The 22,212-nt window shown below is 41.0% G+C and overlaps 1 protein-coding gene across 2 annotated transcripts; it reads left to right on the forward strand.

The window, feature by feature from the left end:
• Window positions 1-63: 63 nt before the first annotated feature.
• Window positions 64-20,267, forward strand: taok2b (TAO kinase 2b). Of its 2 annotated transcripts, XM_026351148.1 has the most exons (20): window positions 64-609; window positions 2,833-2,973; window positions 3,723-3,794; window positions 3,900-4,001; window positions 4,930-4,975; window positions 5,068-5,164; window positions 5,430-5,543; window positions 6,200-6,291; window positions 6,424-6,517; window positions 7,252-7,333; window positions 8,162-8,329; window positions 8,981-9,187; window positions 9,410-9,618; window positions 9,829-10,006; window positions 10,124-10,252; window positions 10,455-10,658; window positions 10,837-11,076; window positions 15,837-16,049; window positions 17,569-17,751; window positions 18,207-20,267. In XM_026351148.1, exons 2-20 carry the CDS (start codon window positions 2,842-2,844, stop codon window positions 19,119-19,121), a joined length of 3,477 nt encoding a protein of 1,158 aa, XP_026206933.1. In that variant the 5' UTR covers window positions 64-609; window positions 2,833-2,841; the 3' UTR covers window positions 19,122-20,267. The 2 variants fall into 2 exon arrangements, with proteins under 2 accessions (XP_026206933.1, XP_026206932.1); XM_026351147.2 differs by lacking the exons at window positions 15,837-16,049; window positions 17,569-17,751; window positions 18,207-20,267 and having other exon boundaries at window positions 10,837-14,761.
• The last annotated feature ends 1,945 nt before the right edge of the window (window positions 20,268-22,212 follow it).

Consider the following 22,212-nt stretch of genomic DNA (forward strand, 5'->3'; position numbering starts at 1 on the left):
TGGGGGCACTGCTGCAACTCTCTTCCTGATCCTGAATCGTCGAAGAAGAGCACTTCCGTTTTCCTTTCGGCTCCCGCCCCGCTCCGCCATCATGAAGTCCTGAACAAAAACGGATGAGAGCCGAGTAAAACGGGGATAACACGAACTGGAGATGAAATATGCTGAAAACACTAATGTAAAGACAGTGCACAGTGGAGCACGGAGCGGAGCCGTGGAAATTAATGACTCAGTTTTGCACTGAAAGCGATACAGGCAGGTCCTGGCGTTACGTTATTTAGTTAGCGGTGTTGCTAACAGCAGTTAGAGCTAGCCTCTGATTTTCTTTGCGATCAGTTAGCTCTGCTGGTTTAGCTGGCAGGCGTCAGTCATCTAGCTGTCACTTCAATTCACTGGCACATTACTCGTGTCAAGGGGTGCAGACGTGCTGGCTGTCCAATTGACTGGGAGCTTCAAGATGGAGGAGTTCGAGTAAAAGCATCGACAGACAGAATGTGGTTTGTTCGTGTTGAACAGACACCATTGTCGAGGAAAGGGGAGTGAGACCAATACTTTCCAGCCAGGCCAGTTAGCTAGCTCTAGAGCTAGCTACAGTGGATTCCAAAAGCCACGGTAAGACAAGTTGTAAATCATTCATTATGCTAAAGCAGCCGGATGCACCTCTCCATCTGTTTGCAGATAAGGCGAAAACTAGCATCATTAGCTCCTTAATCTTACGCTGACATTGACATGCATGATTGTTGTTGGCCTGCTATACACCCTCAACACCCAGTCAGCCTTGAGTTGTTGTTGTGTACTATTGAATACATGTCGTGTATTTCTTTGGTGTGCAAGAGCAAAGATAGCCTAATTGACCAGCCAAGTGCAAAAGCCATCTACTGTAGCTTGCTCAGCTGAGAGGCACGCTGTACATGATAGTGATGACAAGCACATATCTAGATAAATGCTGCTCTGTCTCACCACCCAAGGACAGTATGCATTTATTTCCACAACATGCACCAGGTTATCCAACGGTATAATATTACATGTAGATTAGGGAGATAATCTGCTCTAGAACCATATAATTGAAGTATTTGTGTCCTCTTCCTCTGTGTGTCTGAAGTGACTGTGACATCGATGGCTTTTTAAAAATACATTGAGAGCTTGCCTGAGGCTTTGTTGCAAGATTTAAAGTACTTCTCATTTTCAAAAGGAACTTCATGCTTCCTCTTTGACAGTAACCAAACTAAAGAAATGTTTTGTTTGCTGCATGCTCATTTTGAAATCTCAATTGCTCATACTTTTAATGCAAAATAAATAAAACTTGCAGAATACTCTAGAAATGAATTGTGTACACAAGCTAACTTGGTTTTTCGCTCACAGAGACCATGCATGACAACTAGTATATTTTGTCTTGTGGTGTGTTTCAGTTTCAGCCTTGTATAGTGTAATCTGGATTTTAAACAGCCATGTCATATTTATCGCAGACGTTTTTGCAAAGTGTGCTTCATTCTATCACAAACACCACTCATTTGGCTGTATTTTCATAACTGCTAAGGAAACCTCTGATTACTATATCAGAAAGGCTCTGTAGTGGTTAGAGGTAATTATGCATCACAAACAAAGGTAAAACATGGGGTCGCAATGTTGGAGTAGTTGACAGTTTACTTTTATCTTAAATTTAATTTGACTTCAAACTTTAAACTTCATTTGAATTAGAACATTAGTATCCTTTTGTCATTGTCACCATGTTATTGTCTGGTGTTTTTCAACTACCGGTAGATGCCTTTCTGTACTAGAGCTAGACTGGTAAAAAAGGCGTATCTAGTGCTGTAAAATGTCCAATTCAGTCACTCTAGTACAACTCCACCACCCACTATGACTTCAGTGATAAACATATAGTAGAATTATCACCTCTCTGTCACTTCCAACAAAACTTGAAAAATGATAATCTTGTAAAATTAGAATGCATGGTATAGCTGCATTGCATTAAATTATGAAGGTGCATCTAATAAATGTGGTGTATAGTTAGTGTATATTATAATTGATTTTTAAAAATTCCCCTCACTTCTATATCAGCTTCTGAAATACAACATTGGTCTGGCTATACTCTGTACTGTGCGTTTGTCCGGATTATTCTCAATGCCGTGACCTCAGCGTTGGTTTATCTATTTCTGACAAGCTAAACAATGTATTATTTTGATATAATAATAATAAGGCAAAGCCAACCAATCATGGTACACCACGTAAATATTACTGCTTGATAGTTTGTTTTTGAAACTAATCTTAAAGACAAACACTCCGATCCATTTCTTTTGACTGATTTCATTTTTTTTGTTCGCTGCTTTCACTCACATGTGCTCTGTTCAACAATTGTGGCTTTGCTGTTGAATGTGCAGACTGGTGAAGGACCAGTGAATGATCAAAATCATTGTCAGAGGGGAACACTTTCTTAAGCAGAAAGTAAAAATATGAAGCGTTTTGTGTTTGATTGAAGTTTTTTTTTATCCATATGCAGCAACATTGATTGATTTTACATGAGTTACAGTGACTCTACGCTGGGGGAGTGGAAACACAATAGCAGTATAATACTGTGGAATTTTTATGTTTGAAATTAATTTCAAGTTTTAAATAAATTGATACACATGTACTGCATCATTGTAGTAGAAATGTGATTACAATAAACCGCCAAATATTGATTTTTGGATATTTCATTGACTGCATCATTGTTTAAAACAAACAAAAAAAAAACAGCCAACCCCATATTTCCTCTTTGGCTCATATTTCCAATACAAATGTTTGTAATCCTTCCAAACAACAGACGCTCACCCAGTGTGTCTTTTCCATGCTCATCAGGCGCTGGCCATGCCATCGAGTGTGCGGGCCGGGAGCCTGAAGGACCCGGAGGTGGCTGAGCTTTTCTGCAGGGAGGATCCTGAGAAGTTCTTCACAGACCTGAGAGAGATCGGCCATGGGAGCTTTGGAGCAGTGTACTTTGTAAGTGACTTTTCTCTGTGTTTTTCTCTGAAAAATTGGGATATTGGTGCCACAACTTGCATCCAAATGTATCTGAGCCAGTATGTAAAAATGTTTAACTTCATTTGAATTAGAACATTAGTATCGTCTTGTAGATCTCTGTCAGCGGGCTGAATGATGTGGACTGTACGAAAACTGTATCAGTTGCAGGTGCTACATTAAGTTTGACTTGAATAGTTAAGTTGGGGAAGGTGACAGATAAATTATTACAAACATAGCTCTGTTATATAGCCAGAGTCAAACTGGTTTATGGGATGAAAGGGTGAGCTCAGTAATAGTCAGTCACTGCAGAGAGTGATGTTATGGGTCAGAGATGGTGGCTGTTAGACCATAGTAAAGGTCATCGTGGTCCTGCCAATAATAACATGAGGTGAATAAACCATTAGCTAAAGATGAAAGGTGGCAGGTTTCAAAAGAGGTAAGAACACAGTGATCTTCAAGGACAATTTGCAAAGAGTGGATGAAAAGCCTCTATTTATTGAAGGTATCAGCAGGAGAGAAGAGAGTCACAGGCTCAGCTGGTTCAGATGTAGAAATGGAGTTTTAAAGAACTGTGTGAAGATACAATGTTCACATGCTGTCAACTACATCAAATGATACTCAAACAGAAATACAAAGCAGGGGCCTCTCCACTGTTAAAAGAAAACTTAAAGACTTTAAAGAATTAATTAATAATTTATTATCTCTCATCTTTAATCTTTCCTTATAAGGCTCATGACATCCGCACCAATGAGGTGGTGGCCATCAAGAAGATGTCATATAGTGGCAAACAGTCCAATGAGGTAAGAACTGTCAGATATTTTATCATTTTTGTCTTAAAGATGTAAAATTAATCAATCAGACTTGCTTATCAATGCTGTGATTTTGCTTCAAAAATGTTGCTCCAGAAATGGCAGGATATCATCAAGGAAGTGAAATTCCTCCAGAAGTTACGCCACCCCAACACTGTTGAGTACCGTGGCTGCTACCTGAGAGAGCACACAGCATGGGTATGTGTCTGTGTTTGTGCACAGTGCTTAACATACATTCTTTGTGCAATACACAACTGCCCCTGTCCTTTATACCATCCAGGTTACATTTATTAAAAGAAAATAATAATTCAGTACTTGAGTTGTGTCATAGTTTGTTCCTTGTAGCACACAGTGGTCAAAGTTTCATTTATCACTTTCATCAACTTCTATTTTCACATTTTGATCACTTATTCGTTTCTATCTCTGTCAAAAATTAACAGCAAGTTTAACTGTGGTTGTTGTAAACAAGACACATTTCAACCTCTCATCCTGCTAATGATACTGTTGTTATCCACTAGAGTATTTTTACTGCTATAAGTGGCTTTCAGTACTTCCTTAATCTATGAAGCGATACGTTGTCTGTGTTGCTCTGTGTTTTACCAATTATTGGCAATTAACCTTGAGAAGTCCAAGCCGAACTCAGGTGTAGGTCCAGAGTTTCTCCAAAGGTTTAAAATATATTTCCTGCAGTGAAAGTGCCCTAAAAGATAAGATGGTTGCAGTTATTTGCTGTTTGGTGTGTTTATTATTATATAATTAATAATATATATTGGTGCAGTGATGCATTTAATATTGTGTTCTTTCTGTACATGATGACTTACTTTATACTAATTTAACACATAGCTATTCAGATGAAAACTATAGGAGATGCTCCAGATCCTGGAAGCAAACCTCAGACCTCCATTTTGAGGTGAACATGAGAATGCTTTTTTGGGCTGCATCTTTGTTCAGTAGCAGCTCTCATATATTAAAAAATTAACTGAACTCTTAGGAAAAAGTGCCTCCTGTACTTCTGCCCTATTGCTGTTCGGCTAAAGTGTGAAAAAGTCCTTTAAGTCAAGTGTGCTCCTGCGCTCAGTTTCTTAAAATAGCAAACGTTTTAACGCCACCTCTGTCTCTCTTCTAGCTGGTGATGGAGTACTGCTTGGGCTCAGCTTCTGACCTTTTAGAAGGTAAGTTAAAATAACAGACAAATAAATAATTGAAGGAATACTAATGCATTAATTACATATTTCACTTGGTCACAACATCTCTCTTTTCCCAGTCCACAAGAAACCCCTCCAGGAAGTGGAAATAGCTGCCATAACCCATGGTGCATTGCAGGGATTGGTGTATCTTCACTCTCACAACATGATTCACAGGTAACCCCCAGTTCTTTTTCTCACTATCTGTATCTGTTCTGCTCTCCTCCCCCACACTTCTGACAAGAGACAAAACAAATACAGGGGAGAAAGCACAAACTGTGCCGCCTAGAGTGAGCTTATGCAATGTTGTTTGTGCTCACACACTGTAAAGCAACACGTTTTAGTGGCCATAGCTCCCAACATTTAATTTTCTTTCTTTTTTACATTTTGTCTTCCTCACATTTTTCATTTTCTCTTAAACAATCAATTTTCTGTCTATCAGGGATGTGAAGGCAGGAAACATCTTGCTAACAGAGCCAGGTCAGGTCAAACTGGGAGACTTTGGTTCTGCCTCCATCGTTGCTCCAGCCAACTCCTTTGTAGGAACACCTTACTGGTAAGACATGAGACGTTTTACTCACTACTGTGTCATCCTTGTCATTAGATCATGGTTTGATGGTTTGTTACTACTGCTTGACTCATATGAATTACACTATTATGAGCCAGCAAAGCACATTTCGCATTTCTTTATCCCTGCCCCCGTTACTAATGACTAATCTTATTCAGTTTTGTTTACAGGCATCAAACAGGAAGCCGACTATATACCTGACTGGGTTTAATTTATTGTCATATTACTGTCATAAGTCAAAAGTTCCCAACAAGGTGTGGCTGCCTGAAAGATTCATATTCAGTGCAGAGCAAAGTTCAAACTTGAACAGTGTTAATATGCAGGGTGACCTAAATTCTTTGTTTGTTTTTTCCACTGAAAAGGTGAAACACACACAGATAGATAGACACATACACATTTAAGTTGCCGAATAGAATTCTTTCAGCATTATCTGCACTGTTTCTCACAATAGCATCAAATTTCACTATTCAGTAGGTTCACTCTACCATTGTTACTGTACATGAAGTCGTCATAGCTTTCATGTCTTTTCATGTGGTGTGGACAATGGAAATGACAGTGACCCCTCAGGAGCTGTTCTCTGTTAGCCCAGAATCAAAGAGAAGTAGCTGAAAATGGCTGAATTTAGGGTGGTTTCCTTTATGCAGGATGGCCCCTGAGGTGATCCTGGCCATGGACGAGGGTCAGTACGATGGGAAGGTGGATGTGTGGTCACTTGGCATTACCTGCATAGAGCTGGGTAAGAGATGAGTGGTCCATAACTGTTTATGTTCACAAAGCTGAAAGCATCCAATCCTTTTGTTTGCTTTTCCTTCTCTTCTTTTTTCTGCTCTGGCTCTGTCACGCTATGTTGTGCTTTGTCACTCTCTAGCGGAAAGGAAGCCTCCTCTGTTCAACATGAATGCTATGAGTGCCTTATACCACATCGCCCAGAATGAGAGCCCTGTGTTGCAGTCTAATCACTGGTAAGAGATGGTGAACCTTCCTAATCCATCTGTGTCCTTTTAGACATATAAGACTTTTGTTGGACCATAAATTTAAGTTGCGTAGAATTGTGTTAAGGTGCATTTTGTTAAGTTGCTTGTTATTATAAGTTATTATTGAAGTTGATTGATCACATTTATAATGCTTGTTACCATTTCCGGAAAACCTATAAAGTTAATGAGATAGATTTGATACATTTAAGAAAGTGTTGTGCTTTCAGGTCACAATAAACCAAGAAAATGCTTTGTGGTGTAATGAACTATAAAACTGGTGAAATTTTTAAATGTGATCAATTGTTAAGAAAAAGTCACTACGGAGCTTTAACCCAGGCTTATACCCAAAAACACATCTGTGGAGAGACCTGAAGAGATGAGAGATGTCAGCTCACAGCTTGAGCTATAGAGGATCTCCCAAAGCCTGTAGAGACTGTCAAAGAGGCATCGACGTTAATACTTTAGTAAATGAGAGAAAAGATTTCTCAGAGCTTTCCCAGAGAGTTTTTGTGTTGCCAGTATGGCTTGTTATGCGTAGATTGATGGACCAGTACAGCTTTTTTTTTAAGTTTCAGATAAAATTGCATTGCATTAAAATTTACAAAATGTGAAAGGATCTGAATAATCTCTAAAGTCTGTGTACATGCTGCTTTCTTTTATCATTATACAAAGTATAATAATGTGATCAGTGCCTTTATATTGACATTTTTATTATTTTTCAGGTCAGATTATTTCCGCAATTTTGTGGACTCCTGTTTGCAGAAGATCGCCCAGGATAGACCTACCTCTGATGTGCTCCTCAAGGTGAAAAAAGAAGGGATTTCATGTGGTATAGGTACTGGACATAAACAGAAAGTCTGGTAAAGCAGAATTTTCACCCAGGCGGATTTTTAGGATTGTATGGCTTTAATTTCCTTTCATGTATTGTACACTTTTCACAAAAACAATCAAATTTAAGGCTATGCAGACATCTCGGTAATTAAATTTTTTAGCTTTTTACTGTAAGTGTTGCAACAGCTGTTAAGTGTTATTAAACACTTATTGTTTTTTTACTTTTGCTTTCACTTTTGGCTCAAGCATGTGCTGGCATAAAATGCAGGTCACCCTATCTGTGTTAGGGAAACCGTATGTCAAAGCAGCACAAATATTGCCTTCTTTGATGTAGAAAAATAGTGACAAGGGGGCAACATACATTAATATGAGTGATAAACAGAGATCAGCAGTATGTATTATGTAAGTAAATCCAGACTGAGTGAGTAGTTGATGTGCAATGATGGCCACATGCTTTGTATAACTTAGATATACATTTATACATATTTGAATTGATGTGTGAATATGAAGACTGTATATTTAGCATGCACACCAATGTTTTTAACTGAATGCAACATATCATATATATATATATATATATATATGACATATGTATTTTTAACTTGATATAAATTAGTTAATATAAATGTTGTTTATAATCAGATATAGTGTTCTGTCTGAATCTGGGGCATATATAGAAATGGTTCTTCTGAATGTAAGTCCTATTAAACCTCCACTTAGGACACTGATCCTTGACCCTCAGAATGCAATGAATCTCGAGTGGTTCACACCGTCTTTCTCTCAACCTCTCTATCCACCCAGCACCATTTCCTATGCAGAGAGCGTCCCATGACTGTTGTGATGGACCTGATTGCACGCACCAAGGATGCTGTCCGTGAGCTGGACAATCTTCAGTACCGGAAGATGAAGAAAATCCTCTTTCATGAGGCACACAATGGTCCTGCACCAGAAGGAGGTGATGAGGAAGAGGTAAATATGGGACTGAGCAGGAGGAAAAAGGGCAACACAGCTACAGGGAAGCATGGGGTTAAAAAAGGCAGAATGGTCATAAAGTTAAAAACACATGTGGAATAAACACCCTTGGGTTTCAGTTCTTTATGTTCACTTTAAATGTGACGTGGATGTGCGAAGTGAAAACAGTTTGCAACTGCTGGAAGTTATGCAGTGAGTTGCATTTCCTGCTAGCCACAAGTATGAAATGAGAACACTTGAAATGACTCTATTATAATACTGTATAGCTGTTTTGTTTAGTTGAAAAATTGAGTTGCTGTAAAGTCCAATGTTTGCAGCATTGTAGTTGATAATAAAGATATCTGACTTGTATGTTGATAAACCCTCAACACCTTACTTTTTCAAGGGGAAGAAGCATTATCATATAATTATCTGGCATTAGCATCTAAAATATATATATTTCCCCAAAAGAAATGAAGGAATTCTGAGTATGTGGAGTTACAATCTTCTGAAGTGTACGTCCGTGTCTCATAATAAGTACGTTTGTGCACACTACACACTGTTCACTTCAGTAACTTCTGTCGCCCTATTAAGTAAATAATCTCCGTTCACCATCATCAGTACCTATTCACTGTTTTCACTAAACTTACTTCTATTGCTTTCCACTAGGATGTGGAGCAGTATATGTTACGCACTGGCACAGTCAACAGCATGGAGAGCTCCCACTCTCTGCCATCCATGTCGATCAGTGCCAGCTCACAGAGCAGCTCGGTCAACAGCCTGGCAGACGGCTCTGATGACAGCGGGGAGATGGCCATGATGCAGGAAGGAGAGCACACCGTCACCTCCAATAGCTCTGTTCTGCACAAGCCCCTGGTCAGTCTGAAGGTTATACTGTATGGGTGGACATGTTGTGTGAAAGTCCTGTCCCTCCGAAAACTCATCTTTGACAAATTTTGCACTTTGTCCTTCAGTTTCCAGATGCCAAGGGTTCAAGCTTGGTTGTCTGCGCTCCCACTGGTTCAAGTGAAATGAGGAGCGGGTTTCTTCTACCGTCATTCACAATATTTCTTCTGTGCTTGTTCTGTGCATGTGTAGAGCCATGACAACATCTACGATGATCCCTACCAGCCAGAGGTTGACTCACAACGAGAAGCTTCATCTGCTGGTGGTGGCGGGGGAGGAGGGGGAGGAGGGAGGCGCCGCAGAGGCCGAGACCATTTTGCCACAATCAGGACGGCCTCACTTGTCACTCGTCAGATCCAGGAACATGAACAGGGCTCAGCGTTGAGAGAGCAGATGTCTGGGTAAAATGACAATTGATGGGGCTAGTTGTCATGACAGTTACAGCCTTTGAAGGAAGTGATGGGAATCACTTGTTAAGTGTATTTGTATAGATGTTAATAACAATAATGACTGACTTAATGACCTTGTTAAAGTTAGAAAGCCAATTTCAGAGTCTTATGTAGCTCACCTTCTACATACCAGCTTCATTCTTGCTCTTTGTCTCCCCACAGGTACAAGCGAATGCGGCGGCAGCACCAGAAGCAGCTGATGGCTCTGGAAAACAAGCTGAAGGGAGAGATGGATGAGCACCAGCTGAGACTGGACAAAGAGCTGGAGAATCAGAGGAACAGTTTCTCAATGGAAGCAGAAAAGCTCTCTAAGAAGCACCAGGCTATCTTGGAAAAGGAGGTGAGCTAGAGCAGAAGGAATGTATGATGGTTGGGTAAGATTTGGGAGTGAGTGTGTGATAGAGATTTTTTTTTTTTCTTACACTTCTAAGCTTAATAAAAAGCTGTTTTTATTTAGACAAAGGCAGTCCTAACTGAAGAGAAAAAGTTCCAGCAGCACATACTGGGCCAGCAAAAGAAGGAGTTGACCACCCTGCTGGAGTCCCAGAAACGGCAGTATCGTCAGCGCAAGGAGCAGCTCAAAGAGGTGCGTCTGTGTTTTCTTCTGTGGGGTATGATTATGGATATACACACAGTTCCCGCTTCACTTTTATCAATTGCTGTTTATCATCTTCTATGTTTCTATTGTCTATTCATTTGGAGTTCATCTTTTGTGTACTTTCACCGCTCTCTTAGGGCAACATTGATGTTTAACCATGCCTGTTTTCCCCATACTTTTTCCACGCTAGGAACTAAATGAGAACCAGTCAACACCGAAGCGGGAGAAACAGGAGTGGTTAGTGCATCAAAAGGAGTGTCTGCAGCAGCTGCAGGCAGAGGAAGAGGCAAACCTGCTGCGAAGGCAGAGGCAGTATTATGAGCTACAGTGTCGCCAGTACAAGAGGAAGATGCTTCTTGGGCGTCACAACTTGGAGCAGGATCTGCTCCGAGAGGTAAAGTTTATGTCTGGCATTTCACTATTGCAGCAAGATAAACTGTTTATTTTAAACAGATAAAGTTAATTAGAATTGTCAAACTGTTTCTTGCAAAATCTCTCAATAACTTAAGCTTCCTCTCCTCACAACATTACCATGTCCATCCTTCCTCTTCTCAACAACTTTACTTTTCCAGGACTTAAACAAGAAGCAGACTCTGAAGGACTTGGAGTGTGCTATGCTGCTACGTCACCACGAGTCCACCCAGGAGCTGGAGTTCCGCCAGCTGGGTTTGGTGCAGCGTACACGGGCTGAGCTGATCCGCACGCAGCACCAGACTGAGCTCACCAACCAGATGGAGTATAACAAGAGGCGTGAGCAGGAGCTGCGTCAGAAACACGCCATGGAGGTCCGCCAACAGCCCAAGAGCCTCAAAGTGAGTGAGAGTACCCAGAGTCAGGGGCCTCCTGAGGAGGGAGAAAGCCAGGCAACAGAGGGGCTAGGCGGCACCTGGGATAGTGAGGCAGGGGTGGAACTAGAGGTGGAGAGTGAGAGGGATGGCGAGTTAGAAGAGGAGGCCGAGGTAGTAGCTAAGGAGATATATGATGTGGATGAGCTTGATGGAGTAGTATTGGAATTTAGAGATGGTGAAGATTTTACAGAAGTAGATGATGTGGAGGATGTAAGTGTCCCTGTGGCTGAATGGAAATATGACGTTGATGACGACAACAAACCAAAGATAAATGAAGGTGACAATGTGTGGAAAATCCGTGAAGAGGAGACGGAGGTGAGGGAAGTAGAAGGAGTACAGTGGGAGTACGAGGATGATCACGATAAAATTGCACACGTAGACACCGATAACGAAGAAGAGAGCAGGGGTGTGGCCGATGGTTGTCCATCAGAGCTCATCTCTTTCCCATCTCCGGAAAAGAGGAGGCTTCGTGAGCGAGATATTGATGAGCTCTCTGAGTTTTACTTTCCTAACACCCCAGAGGAGCTGGAGCCCATACCTGTGTCCTCCCCGCCTCCTCCTCCTCCCCCGGCCCAGACACACCTCCCTTCACTCTTCTCTCACGCCATCTGCCTCCTCCTCTCCCTCTCTGCTGCTGCCCAGCCCTCCAACCTCACTTTGCTTCTTCTCTCCGTCTTCCTCCTGTCTCTGCGTCGCTCCCCTCCTCTGCCATCAGTGGCCTCTGTTCTTCTCTCCGCTGAGCTTGCATTCTTGGCACTCTTCTTCTCATATCTCTTCCTTCGCTCCTGCTGCTCTCTCTCTTTCTCCACCTACCTTTCACTCAGCCTCTGGGCCAGTGGCCTCTTCAGTTTGGGACTCTCTCTGAGTTTGGGGATTTATTACATTCCCATGATTTTAATTTCCGCCTCTTTTCTTAGCTCTCCCTCTCTCTTCCTATCCCTCTATTTGGTGGTGGTGCTGGTTGTCAGGCCGGCCCGTGACTTCTTTCAGCATGCACCCCGCAAAGTCAACCGCCTCTGCATGCGCATTCTTTTTCGCCTCCCCCGACCCCTTTTTGCCATGTGCCAGTCAGTCCTGGGAGGTATGGCTGAGCGTAACCTCTATGAGATGTTTCCCAAAGCTGGACGCAACTGGGGTGTGCGTCAGTCCAAAATCCCAGTCCCTCTGAAGAGCTTGCCTTTACGAGATCAGGCTTGCTGCAGAAACACCTCTCTTTTGACCAAGAGCCTTCTCTGGATAAGGCGTTTCAGTAGACGCCCCCTTGGGGTCCTGGCAGACCTGGCTAACTCTGTCGTGTTAAAACTAGCAAGACAGGTCGTTAAAAAGCTGCCGGTCAGTGTCCGGATCAAACTCCAAACTCTGGGCTTATTAAAGAAAAGGACCCCAAGCAGGCTGCCCCGCCTGCTTCCCAGACAGATGAGGGAGAGGAGACAGAGGGAGAGGATGAGGAGAGAGAGGGAGAGACAGAAGAGGGAAGAGAGGGAGAGGATGTTTCGTGAGGAGGTGAGGTGGGAGTGTGGGTTAAGGCGGACTCCGTCTGGAAGGTTTGTGAGGGGTAAAATTCGGCCATGGAGATGAGGAGTGAGAGATAGATTTAAACAAAGCGTTGGAATGTGAGCCGCTGGAGTGTGTTAGCGTGATGCTCTATGTTCCATTTCTCAATCATTGTGTGTGTGTGTATCTTTTTGATTTGGGCCCAGGTCACAAAATTTCCAGATTAGTTTCATATTTCCTGAAGATGGCGAATTTTACCCTGCACACATTTTTAAATCTGTGTGCACTGGCTGAAAGTGATTTTTGGCTGTAGAGTCTGACATTCGTACATATGTTCACTCAAGCCACACTGTTGAATCAGTGAGATCTGGAAACATGCAGCCATCTAAGTTTTACCATTTCATTATCATGCTTTTTGTAAAAGTTTCTTAGTTTCTTTAATTTTATTATGTTGCTCTTAATTTGTAAGACAAATGTTTTATGGTTATTTTTAAGACCGTTTTTGTGCAATCTCTTATTTTTCCTTATAGTGGTCTTATTTCATAGGGTCTCATTTGTGCATTGTTATCTCAGTGCTTAGAACAAATATTACAGTGTTGCATAGCTTCACGGCTATAATTTCACTCCCTTAAGCTGCAAACTGTGAAGCAAAAGATACCTAATGATTTTACTAATGTCACTCTGAACACTATCTCTCAGTCAGTGTGAAAGTGCAATAAAGAACTGAGCAGAAATATCTGGGACCACATTTTATAGCATTTGATGTTTAGATGTCAAAGTGGAAAATAATTAGCAGAAGGTCTTACTTTACTTAGAATAATAAAGTTTGGAGCCATTTAGCTAAAACACAGAGAATATCCAGGTTGTTGTTTCATTGGAAATTGTTTATAAATCTTTACCTTTCAGATTTGATTAGACAATCATTTAATTAAATATATCTGAATATTCACATAAATCTACAGAAGTTTGCGTGCCTAGTTAAAACTGCACAGAAGTTAATAGTTAGTTGTGAAATGACATATCCTAAGTTGATAGTGAAAACGCAAAAAGCAATCTACTTTGGAGTGGTAAAAGTATAATATATTAAAACCTATTTTATATTTCAATGGTGCTTAATTTATATGAAGCCATATAGACATGAGACATAAAAATGAGTCCAAAGATTTATGAAACTACTGATTGTGAAATAAGTTAACAAGCAACTCTGTGCTGTCCCAACCACAATTAAAACAATATATACCAAATGCACAAATACACACATCATTTATAGCTGGAAAATCAGTCAATATTGATTGCTTAAAAAAATCAAAACAGTGAAACATCAAAATATTAATATAGTCTAAAGAAATGCTGTTTTGTTGACCAAAAGTCAAAAACCCAAAAATGAGTTTATGTTGAAAGATGACAGAGTGAAGAAGTTGTTTTTGTGGTGTGAAAAGTGCCATTTTTATCCCGTGTTGCTGCAAATGTGTGGACTTCAACACCAAAATGTACTGATGTGTTCGCTGAATTGAAATGAATGGAAATATTTTAGAATCTGCACATCTGCAAGGGAAGTCAGGTTAAAGAAAGTGAGCAGGGCTTTTTAATGCTGATTATATAGAACAAAGTGTCCTGAAGGATGACGCTTGAGCCATTTACTTGGAGGAATATTTCTCAGTAGGAAAACTGAATCTTAACTGTATTTTGATCCAGGGGGAACAAAAAAAAAGCAGGACACGTCTTTTTCAGTGACCTGCATTTGGAAAGCTTTAAAGGAGACCCTCCATAACAATGTTATTTGTTTATGTTATTTTAATTGAATGTAACTTATTTGCTATTTGTGTTCCAGTATCAGTTATTTCCTGTTCCTCTGTGTACTGTATGTTTACATGTTTGTATTCTGTTTTGTTGTGCCGCCATCTGAGTGTTTGAGTGTCCACAGAGTTCTATCACTTTGAGTTTTTTTTTTTTTTTTATATTTAATTTATGCAGTATTTATAAGTATAGTACTGCATTCTTTATGGCAGCCATTTTGTTGTCTTATTATTTCTATTTTAGCTGCACGAGTGTTGGCATACTGTAAGGCTGTGTGCTCACAAGCATAGAAAAATATTTTGTCATACTTCCAGATTTTTCGTTTCACAGAAAATAAATTTCTTTTGTGTTAAAATCATTGTCTTGTTTGTTTTTATGATTTCTGTTTCCATTATTGCCATGTCTTCATTTCTTTAATTTCTTCACTGATTTATTATTGTATCCCTTCATCATTTTGTTTCTTATTCTTCCTCCAGTGTCATCGCCCTTTTTAACTCTGTTGCACCTGTTATGCCCTTCCCTTTGTCTAAAATGAACCAAAAATAATGTGGGCAGGTTGTAACTGTTAGTAAGAGTGTAAAAATGTGAATTGGTGGTTATAGTATCGTTTATAAATTAAGCATCTGAAATCTGAATTTTTTATTTTTTTTTTACTTATAACTTTTTTAGAAAATCAAGACTTTGATTATTAGTACATTATTTACTTTTAAAGACACAATTTGAAAACCAAATGTCAATACTGTTATGTACACACTCACCACAAAAAAACTGCATTATAACAAAGTTATGTTTTTAAGTAAATCTTCATGTTCAGACAATTTTCATGCAACGTTTGCACAATCATTCCATACAATTCAAGGAAAATATGCACCAGTTCCTCACGAGACTTATAATAATCTATAATATTAAAGATGTTTGATATAAGAAATAATAAGATATGTGAAAATATGTTTAATATTCAGAATATTTTGCAGGCATTACGACACCTAAACTCTCTTCCAGCTTCTTGAGTGTGTGTGGGTGTAGTTTAACCAGATTTGATTTTACAGCCCTCTTCACTCATCTCATTTGATTAAAATACAGTAAAAATCATGATTGGTGCATGAGATTTTCTAAACTTAGCCTCGACCACTGAGACGCAGTGAGTAGAGCTCAGAGGAACCCAGAAATGTTTCATGCAAAAAACAAAAGTGTTCTAACTCTGGCAAGAAAATGGAAGATTCAATCACCCATAGTAAGAAACAGATTAAGAATATATGTTTTCAGTCTTTATAGTTCAGATTTTTGTTTTCTGCAAAACGCTGTATGTATAAATACAACCCCTTAACAGTTTGTAATTTAAGGACCAAATGCACATTGGTTCCCATTTTTCAACAAATTCATCGCCATGCACTTCAGCCCAGCTGCTTCCATCTCTCTTCTCTCTCCTTTAGTCCAAAGAGCTTCAGATTAAGCGTCAGTTCCAGGACACCTGTAAGATCCAAACCCGTCAGTACAAGGCCCTGCGCAACCACCTGCTGGAGAACACGCCCAAGTCGGACCACAAGGCTGTGCTGAAGCGGCTGAAGGATGAGCAGACTCGTAAGCTGGCCATCCTGGCCGAGCAGTATGACCACTCCATCAATGATATGCTGTCCACACAGGCTGTGAGTAAGGCAAGGAGACGTCATTCACTTCACACTCGCACCACATCACCACTGCTGTGCCTGGCCTGGGGCTGCCCTCCCTGCCCGCCTGACCGCCTGCCCGTGTGTCTGCCAACCAGCCTCCTCCCGGTCTCCCAGTGCTAACCTCCACCTTAAACCACATATCCCAGTTAAATACCAAATGACGTACACCATCCTGTTTTCCCTGCAATGAAACACTTCTGTAAAAATTCTTCTTCCATAACATCCTTTTCCTTCATTATGTAGTCTGCCTCGATTTAGCATATTACACAAATCTTTGCAACAGATTCTTCTTTTGAACTCTCCACAGTTTTCGAGTGTTGAACCCCTCCAACTTTGTAATTCATGATGTTTTTAATTGATGGAACGGCCCTTTAGATATACAGTATAATTGCTGTATGATAAATACAATATAAGCATTACACTTAATGCTGTTTTGACATGAAGATGACCACTGAAACCATTATGATTAAAATATCCAAGCAAAGTACAGGGATGTCATGTAAGTACTTCAATAATTGATTTTGGGGACTACTTGCGGGCAGTGGAAGGAAGTCTAAAAAGAACATTGACGTCAGGACATTGTGATGATTCAGCCATAATTCACATAGTCGCACCTTCCTGCTGTAGGTGGAAAAAAGGTTGATAAGAGCAGAGAGAGTGAATTAAGTCAAGTCCAACAAACACTGATCCAACATTTGATCTACTGTAAATATAAAAATGGAACTTTACTTAATTACATTCATCACTGCTGCTTTATGTATATTGAGATATACATCAATATTGGGATTCACACACACACAAATCCACAAACAAAATGTCTAATTCGCTTCAATGACATAACCCCGTGTGTTACTTTAATTACCTCACACAGCCGAGTGCCACGTAAGCCCAATAAGCCAAATCCCCGCTGCCCTTGTTTGTCTGCACATCCACTCCTGCTGTGGTTTAAGGCCGTGTTGGAAAGTTCCCCACACACTGATTAAACTCAGTCCTGAGGTCAGAAAAAAAAAAAACATTTGAAATGAAAAATGTCTTTGAAAATAGTCTGTTTCCTGGAACCAGGCTTTAAGACGGGCATCACACTCACATGTAGTAGTCAGACTATTAACATTTTCTAATGTTATTTCACTTTTTTTTTTAAATAATTTCTATAGCAACACATTTTAAGATGGCATCTGGATTTTAGCTTGTTGATGCACTGAAGCTAAAATTACTTCATTTTGATTTGGTTTGTTTCTCTCAAGCACTATAGTATTTCTGTTGAATACAGAATATAGTTTGAAGGATCACTGACTGAATATTAGTTACACAGACGGAATAATCTGCAGCTCTACCTCCTAATCCCTTCCCCTGCTCTCTTGTGGATCTCCATCTCTTCTTTTCTTGACACTTTTCCTCTTCTACCCTTGAAAACACTAAAGCAAACATTTGTTGCCCATACAACCATGCCACATCAATTTTTCATCACGCTCCCTCTTTTTTTTTTTTATCTCAGCTGCGACTGGATGAGACCCAGGAAGCCGAGTACAAGGTGCTACGAATGCAGCTGCAGCAGGAGTTGGAGCTGCTTAATGCCTACCAGAGCAAGATCAAGATCCACACCGACACACAGCATGAGAGGGAGGTCAAGGACCTGGAGCAGAGGGTGTCCATTCGGCGCGCCCTGTTGGAACAGAGGGTCAGAGTCCTTTGCCAATCATTTATATTAAATTAAAGATACTAACAATGTAAAGCAAGAAGTAAATGAGCTTTACGAATGCATTTAGTACAGGGTTAGGGTGGATATGAAGCTTTTCTAAGTTTCCTGATGTAACTATTTCTATTTTGTTGGCCTGTTGCATACAACTTAAATAAGAAGTTCTACCAATCCACAAATGCAATTCAGTAAACTTTGTTTTCCCTTGTTAGGACTTAATGTTTGTGTTGTCTTTACAATTAAGATTTGAGGTTGGACACAGCATTTTGATAAACTCATTCTTGGTCCACTCAGTACCAGCTTTAAATCATATCACTTAAAAGAGAGATAGAAAGCTCCAGCTGAACTGACTTTGTGTTGAGGTTAGGAAAATGTTGGGGCATCTTTTACTGCTACACCTTCGATTGACACTGTTTTCGCGTGTATTCTTTTTCTAGATTGAGGAGGAGATGCTCTCCCTGCAGAACGAGCGCTCCGAACGGATTCGCACCCTCCTGGAGCGGCAGGCCAGCGAGATCGAGGCCTTTGACTCGGAGAGCTTGCGTCTGGGCTTTAGCAACATGGCACTGACAGGCATCCCCAGTGAGGCCTACCCCAAGCAGGGCTACTCCAACGCTCCACCCTCCAGCTCCCGCTCTGCCAGTCACTGGAGCCATGGCATCCACCCGCAGAACGTGCCCCCGCAGCAGCATTCGCGCCGCAGTCACAACAGCAGCAGTGGACCAGGGGACCGCAGAGGCGAGTCCTCCTCTTCTTCCCACGGCCTGGGGATGGCCCTGGGGTTGGGGCGGGACGGGAGGGAGGTGCACCACTCGTCCCGGTCCTCCGCCTCGTCCTCCTCGTCCTCCTCCTCGTCTTCCTCCCACCACCAGCGCCACCACCTGCCCCAGCACTACCACCACCAGAGCACGCCGCAGCTGTACCGCGAGCGGGAGCGGGATCGAGATAGGGAGCGGGAGAAGGAGAGGGAGCGGGAGTGGGCTGGGGCGCGAGGCTCCGGCGGAGACCTGGCCCACCCACACCCCCTGCCCTTCTCCCATCACCTGCCATCACGCTCCTCCTCTCAGTCCCTGGCCATGCTACCTCCCCCGCCACCTGCCCCTCCTACCATTTCTGGCCCATCCTCCTCCTCCTCTTCTTCCTCCTCCTCACAGGGAGGAATATACGGAGGTAGCGGGCTGGGTGTGCGTGGTGCCCCAAGCCTGATGGCCTTGAAGCACAGCCCCCAGCCTCTAAGGAGGACGGCATCCGGTGGGGGGCCTGGAGGTGCTGGGGGCAGCGATGGCGTCCTGAGCCGAAGCACCTCAGTCACTTCACACATCTCTAATGGCTCCCACCTCTCCTACTCTTAGACGGCTCCAGGAAGCAAGTGGACAGGGTGGTAGCAACGAGGGTGGGGGTGATTTAGGAAAGTAGCTATCACAGGTTGCATCTCAGTTCTCTCAGCTTGCCATCTTGCCTTGTGTCCTTTCTTGGACTGATCTAAACTCTCAGAAAAAGCTGATAAAGAGAGGATTTAGGGACATCACGCTTTCCTCCTGACGCACAGAAAAGCAAAAGAGATCAGGCACCATCTGAGGCAAACAGAGGGCAAACTGACACGACTGAGCTGCAGCCTACTCCTTTAGACTCAGGGTGGGTAGAGAGGTTTTCTCCCATTCTCACTGGTATAAAAGAAAGAGGGAGGCATGTAACCACCTGTAACACCACTGGATGTGGGTGACATTAGAAAAAAAAGAGAGGAGCTTTGTGTTTAACGTTTTTATCTCCGTTGCCACTTGTATAAAGGTGAGATAGGATGTGTGAGAGGAGGAACAGTTAGCCTTTTTTATTTCTCCCAGAGCTGCAGAAAGAGGGGACGGCAGCCGTGTCTTCTTCTATGATGTTCTTTGCCGGAATGGAGAATGAGAAAGAGCAGGGAGAGAGCAAAAAGGGAAGTGATGTTTTTTTGCATTGTGTATGTACTTGTATGTAGTCTGTAGTGTCCAGATATAATCTTGCAAGCACTCGTAACTTAGGCTCCAGAAAGGTATAAGGGGAGATAATCACAAAAGATGGGTTTCATAAGTCTTCGGCCTGCTGGAGGTTGGAGCAAACTTTTTATTGATTTATTGAACTGTTGATGTTATGTTGAATTTTTTTTTGTATGAAGTGTAAAACAAACAAACAAACAAAAAAACAACAACACAAAAACAAGTTGCTTGGAACATCACCATTGCCTTTAAGGGGTTCTTAAAGGGATGTCATGCCATCAAAATTTTAGTTTGATGACTGAAAGATGATTTCAGAGCAAATACGCAGAATGTAAAAGCAAGAGACTCTGTTCTAAAAATGCAGCTGGATCCAGGAGAAACATTTGTGTGGACGTGTACAAATACAAAAAAAAAAAAAAAAAATCTTTCTGGCATTCATGACATATTGAATATCTAAACAACATACAGTAGGTGTCTATGGGAGTCAATCCAATGCATGAAATAGATGTACGAAAAAACAAAAACAAAAAAAAAAAAAAAACATTTGTAAACATGACCAAACACATTTGAAATGTAACGTACCTGTCCAAGTTTCACTGGCATTTAAAATCACTCGTCCTACATTTTTGATCTTTACTGTACATATTTATGGGAATATGAAAAAAAAACAAAACAACAACAAGTCATTTGGTTTTATAGAGTAAAGATAACGATAGTAATTTTGATATATTCAAATGAGTATTGAATTCAAGATTTAGAGCGACAACTCCAACTGCATTTTCTATAGGTGTCGATATTACCATAACTAATCCTGATGTAATTGTTGTTGTAATCATGTTCACATTTTTCTTGCGCAAAGCAAAGGGCCCACTTTTGACTGTAAAAAATAGATTATAAAATCCAATGTTGCATTGTCAGGTATGGTGTGTGTTCAAGGTATTAATGATTATTAATAAGGGGTTATTAATAATTGTTAATGATTTATGTATGTGTGTTGAGCGGTAAAGTGTAGTTATATTGCCTTTTTTTTTTCTAGACGACAAATCAAATTTAAAAGACACTCCTTCAACAGCGACACTCGACTAGTCCCGTGAACCCTGACCTCCTCCTCTGGACTCTCATAGAAAAAGATTTTTAAAAAGAGAAAAAATATTTTACAGTTGGCCACCGGAATGTAAAACGCTGTTTTTATTTATTTATTTATGTTATTTGCTGTTTTAAATGATGTGTTTTTGGTTCAAGAATTAAGTTTCCACACAGAATCTCGTAAAAAAGGAAGCAAGTAAAAAAAGAAGACAGATTGCACCAGTGCAACCAGCTGGAAGTGTGTGAGGGAAAAGGAGGAGAAGAAGAAGAAGAGGTGAAAGGACAGATGTCGACTGAGCTGCTGTGAACGTGCACCCTCTTGTGCCGGCACAGCAGCAGTGACTGGATCAGCCCGTCATCACAGACACCAATCAGTGTTTCCTGAGCATCATGCACATGATGCGTCCGAGGCTCGCAGAGGGTTCGTTCTCCCTTCTGTGGGCTGTCACTTACTTGAAATAGGTCACAAATAACTGGACTTTTCTGGGGTTTGTTTTGTTTCTTTTTCTAATTGTATTATTTGAATTGAAAAAACACAAAAAGAAAAAAAGAGAATCATCCTGCTGTTTGTATGACCCAGAAACACCAGCTCAAGACAATATCCTGTATAACCTACTACTTTATGCTTGGTTGGAATCTCAGTGCATGCATAAACTCCTTATATAAACTTAGACTGGCGGGTTGGGAACAGCCTTTTTGGTGGGGTAATCAGTGCGGTAGTGTTTGTAGATGGGTTCCTGCCAGTGTCAGAGGTCACAGCAAGAGCAGGGAGTTCCTACGTCACGACCAAGACGAGAGGGTAAAGATGAAGAAGCAACACAAGCTCGTGTGTGTTTTACAGAGATTTTTTTGGGAGTCTAAATCCTTATTTAATATTAAAATCAAGCAAATCCAAGCTTGAGGAGGAGAAGGAAGAAGGGTCTTAACACTAAGTACTGGAAAAGAAATGGGGTGCTTTAAAAAGTAATAAAAAAAAGATAATAAATTGATATTAACACATTAACTTGTCTTGATTTGCTGTACTTTAGTCTGATATGTTTATTACCTGGGGTGCAGCTAACGATCATTTAGAGTTTTGAAGGGCTTTTATTATTTATCAGGCAAAAATCATGGGAATTTTTAGAATTGAATCCTCAAAGTATTTTGTCTCCATGGACATTTATCATCTAAGCTCTACTTTATGGTTTATTATAGGTTTTCACAGCTTTACAGTGCACAACCCTGTTTAATGCTATATCCAGTATGTTGTATGACAGATTATCTATGCGTGCGCGTTGCAGACAATTCTCTCTTATGTATTGTGTGTCTCCTGAGCTGCTATTCGTCCTGTGTTACTATATGTGACTCTGACATCACTGTAGGCTGACTGGGAGGATCTGTGCGC

Source organism: Anabas testudineus, chromosome 19, assembly GCF_900324465.2.
Source record: "Anabas testudineus chromosome 19, fAnaTes1.2, whole genome shotgun sequence".
Classification (NCBI taxonomy): Eukaryota; Metazoa; Chordata; class Actinopteri; order Anabantiformes; family Anabantidae; genus Anabas; species Anabas testudineus.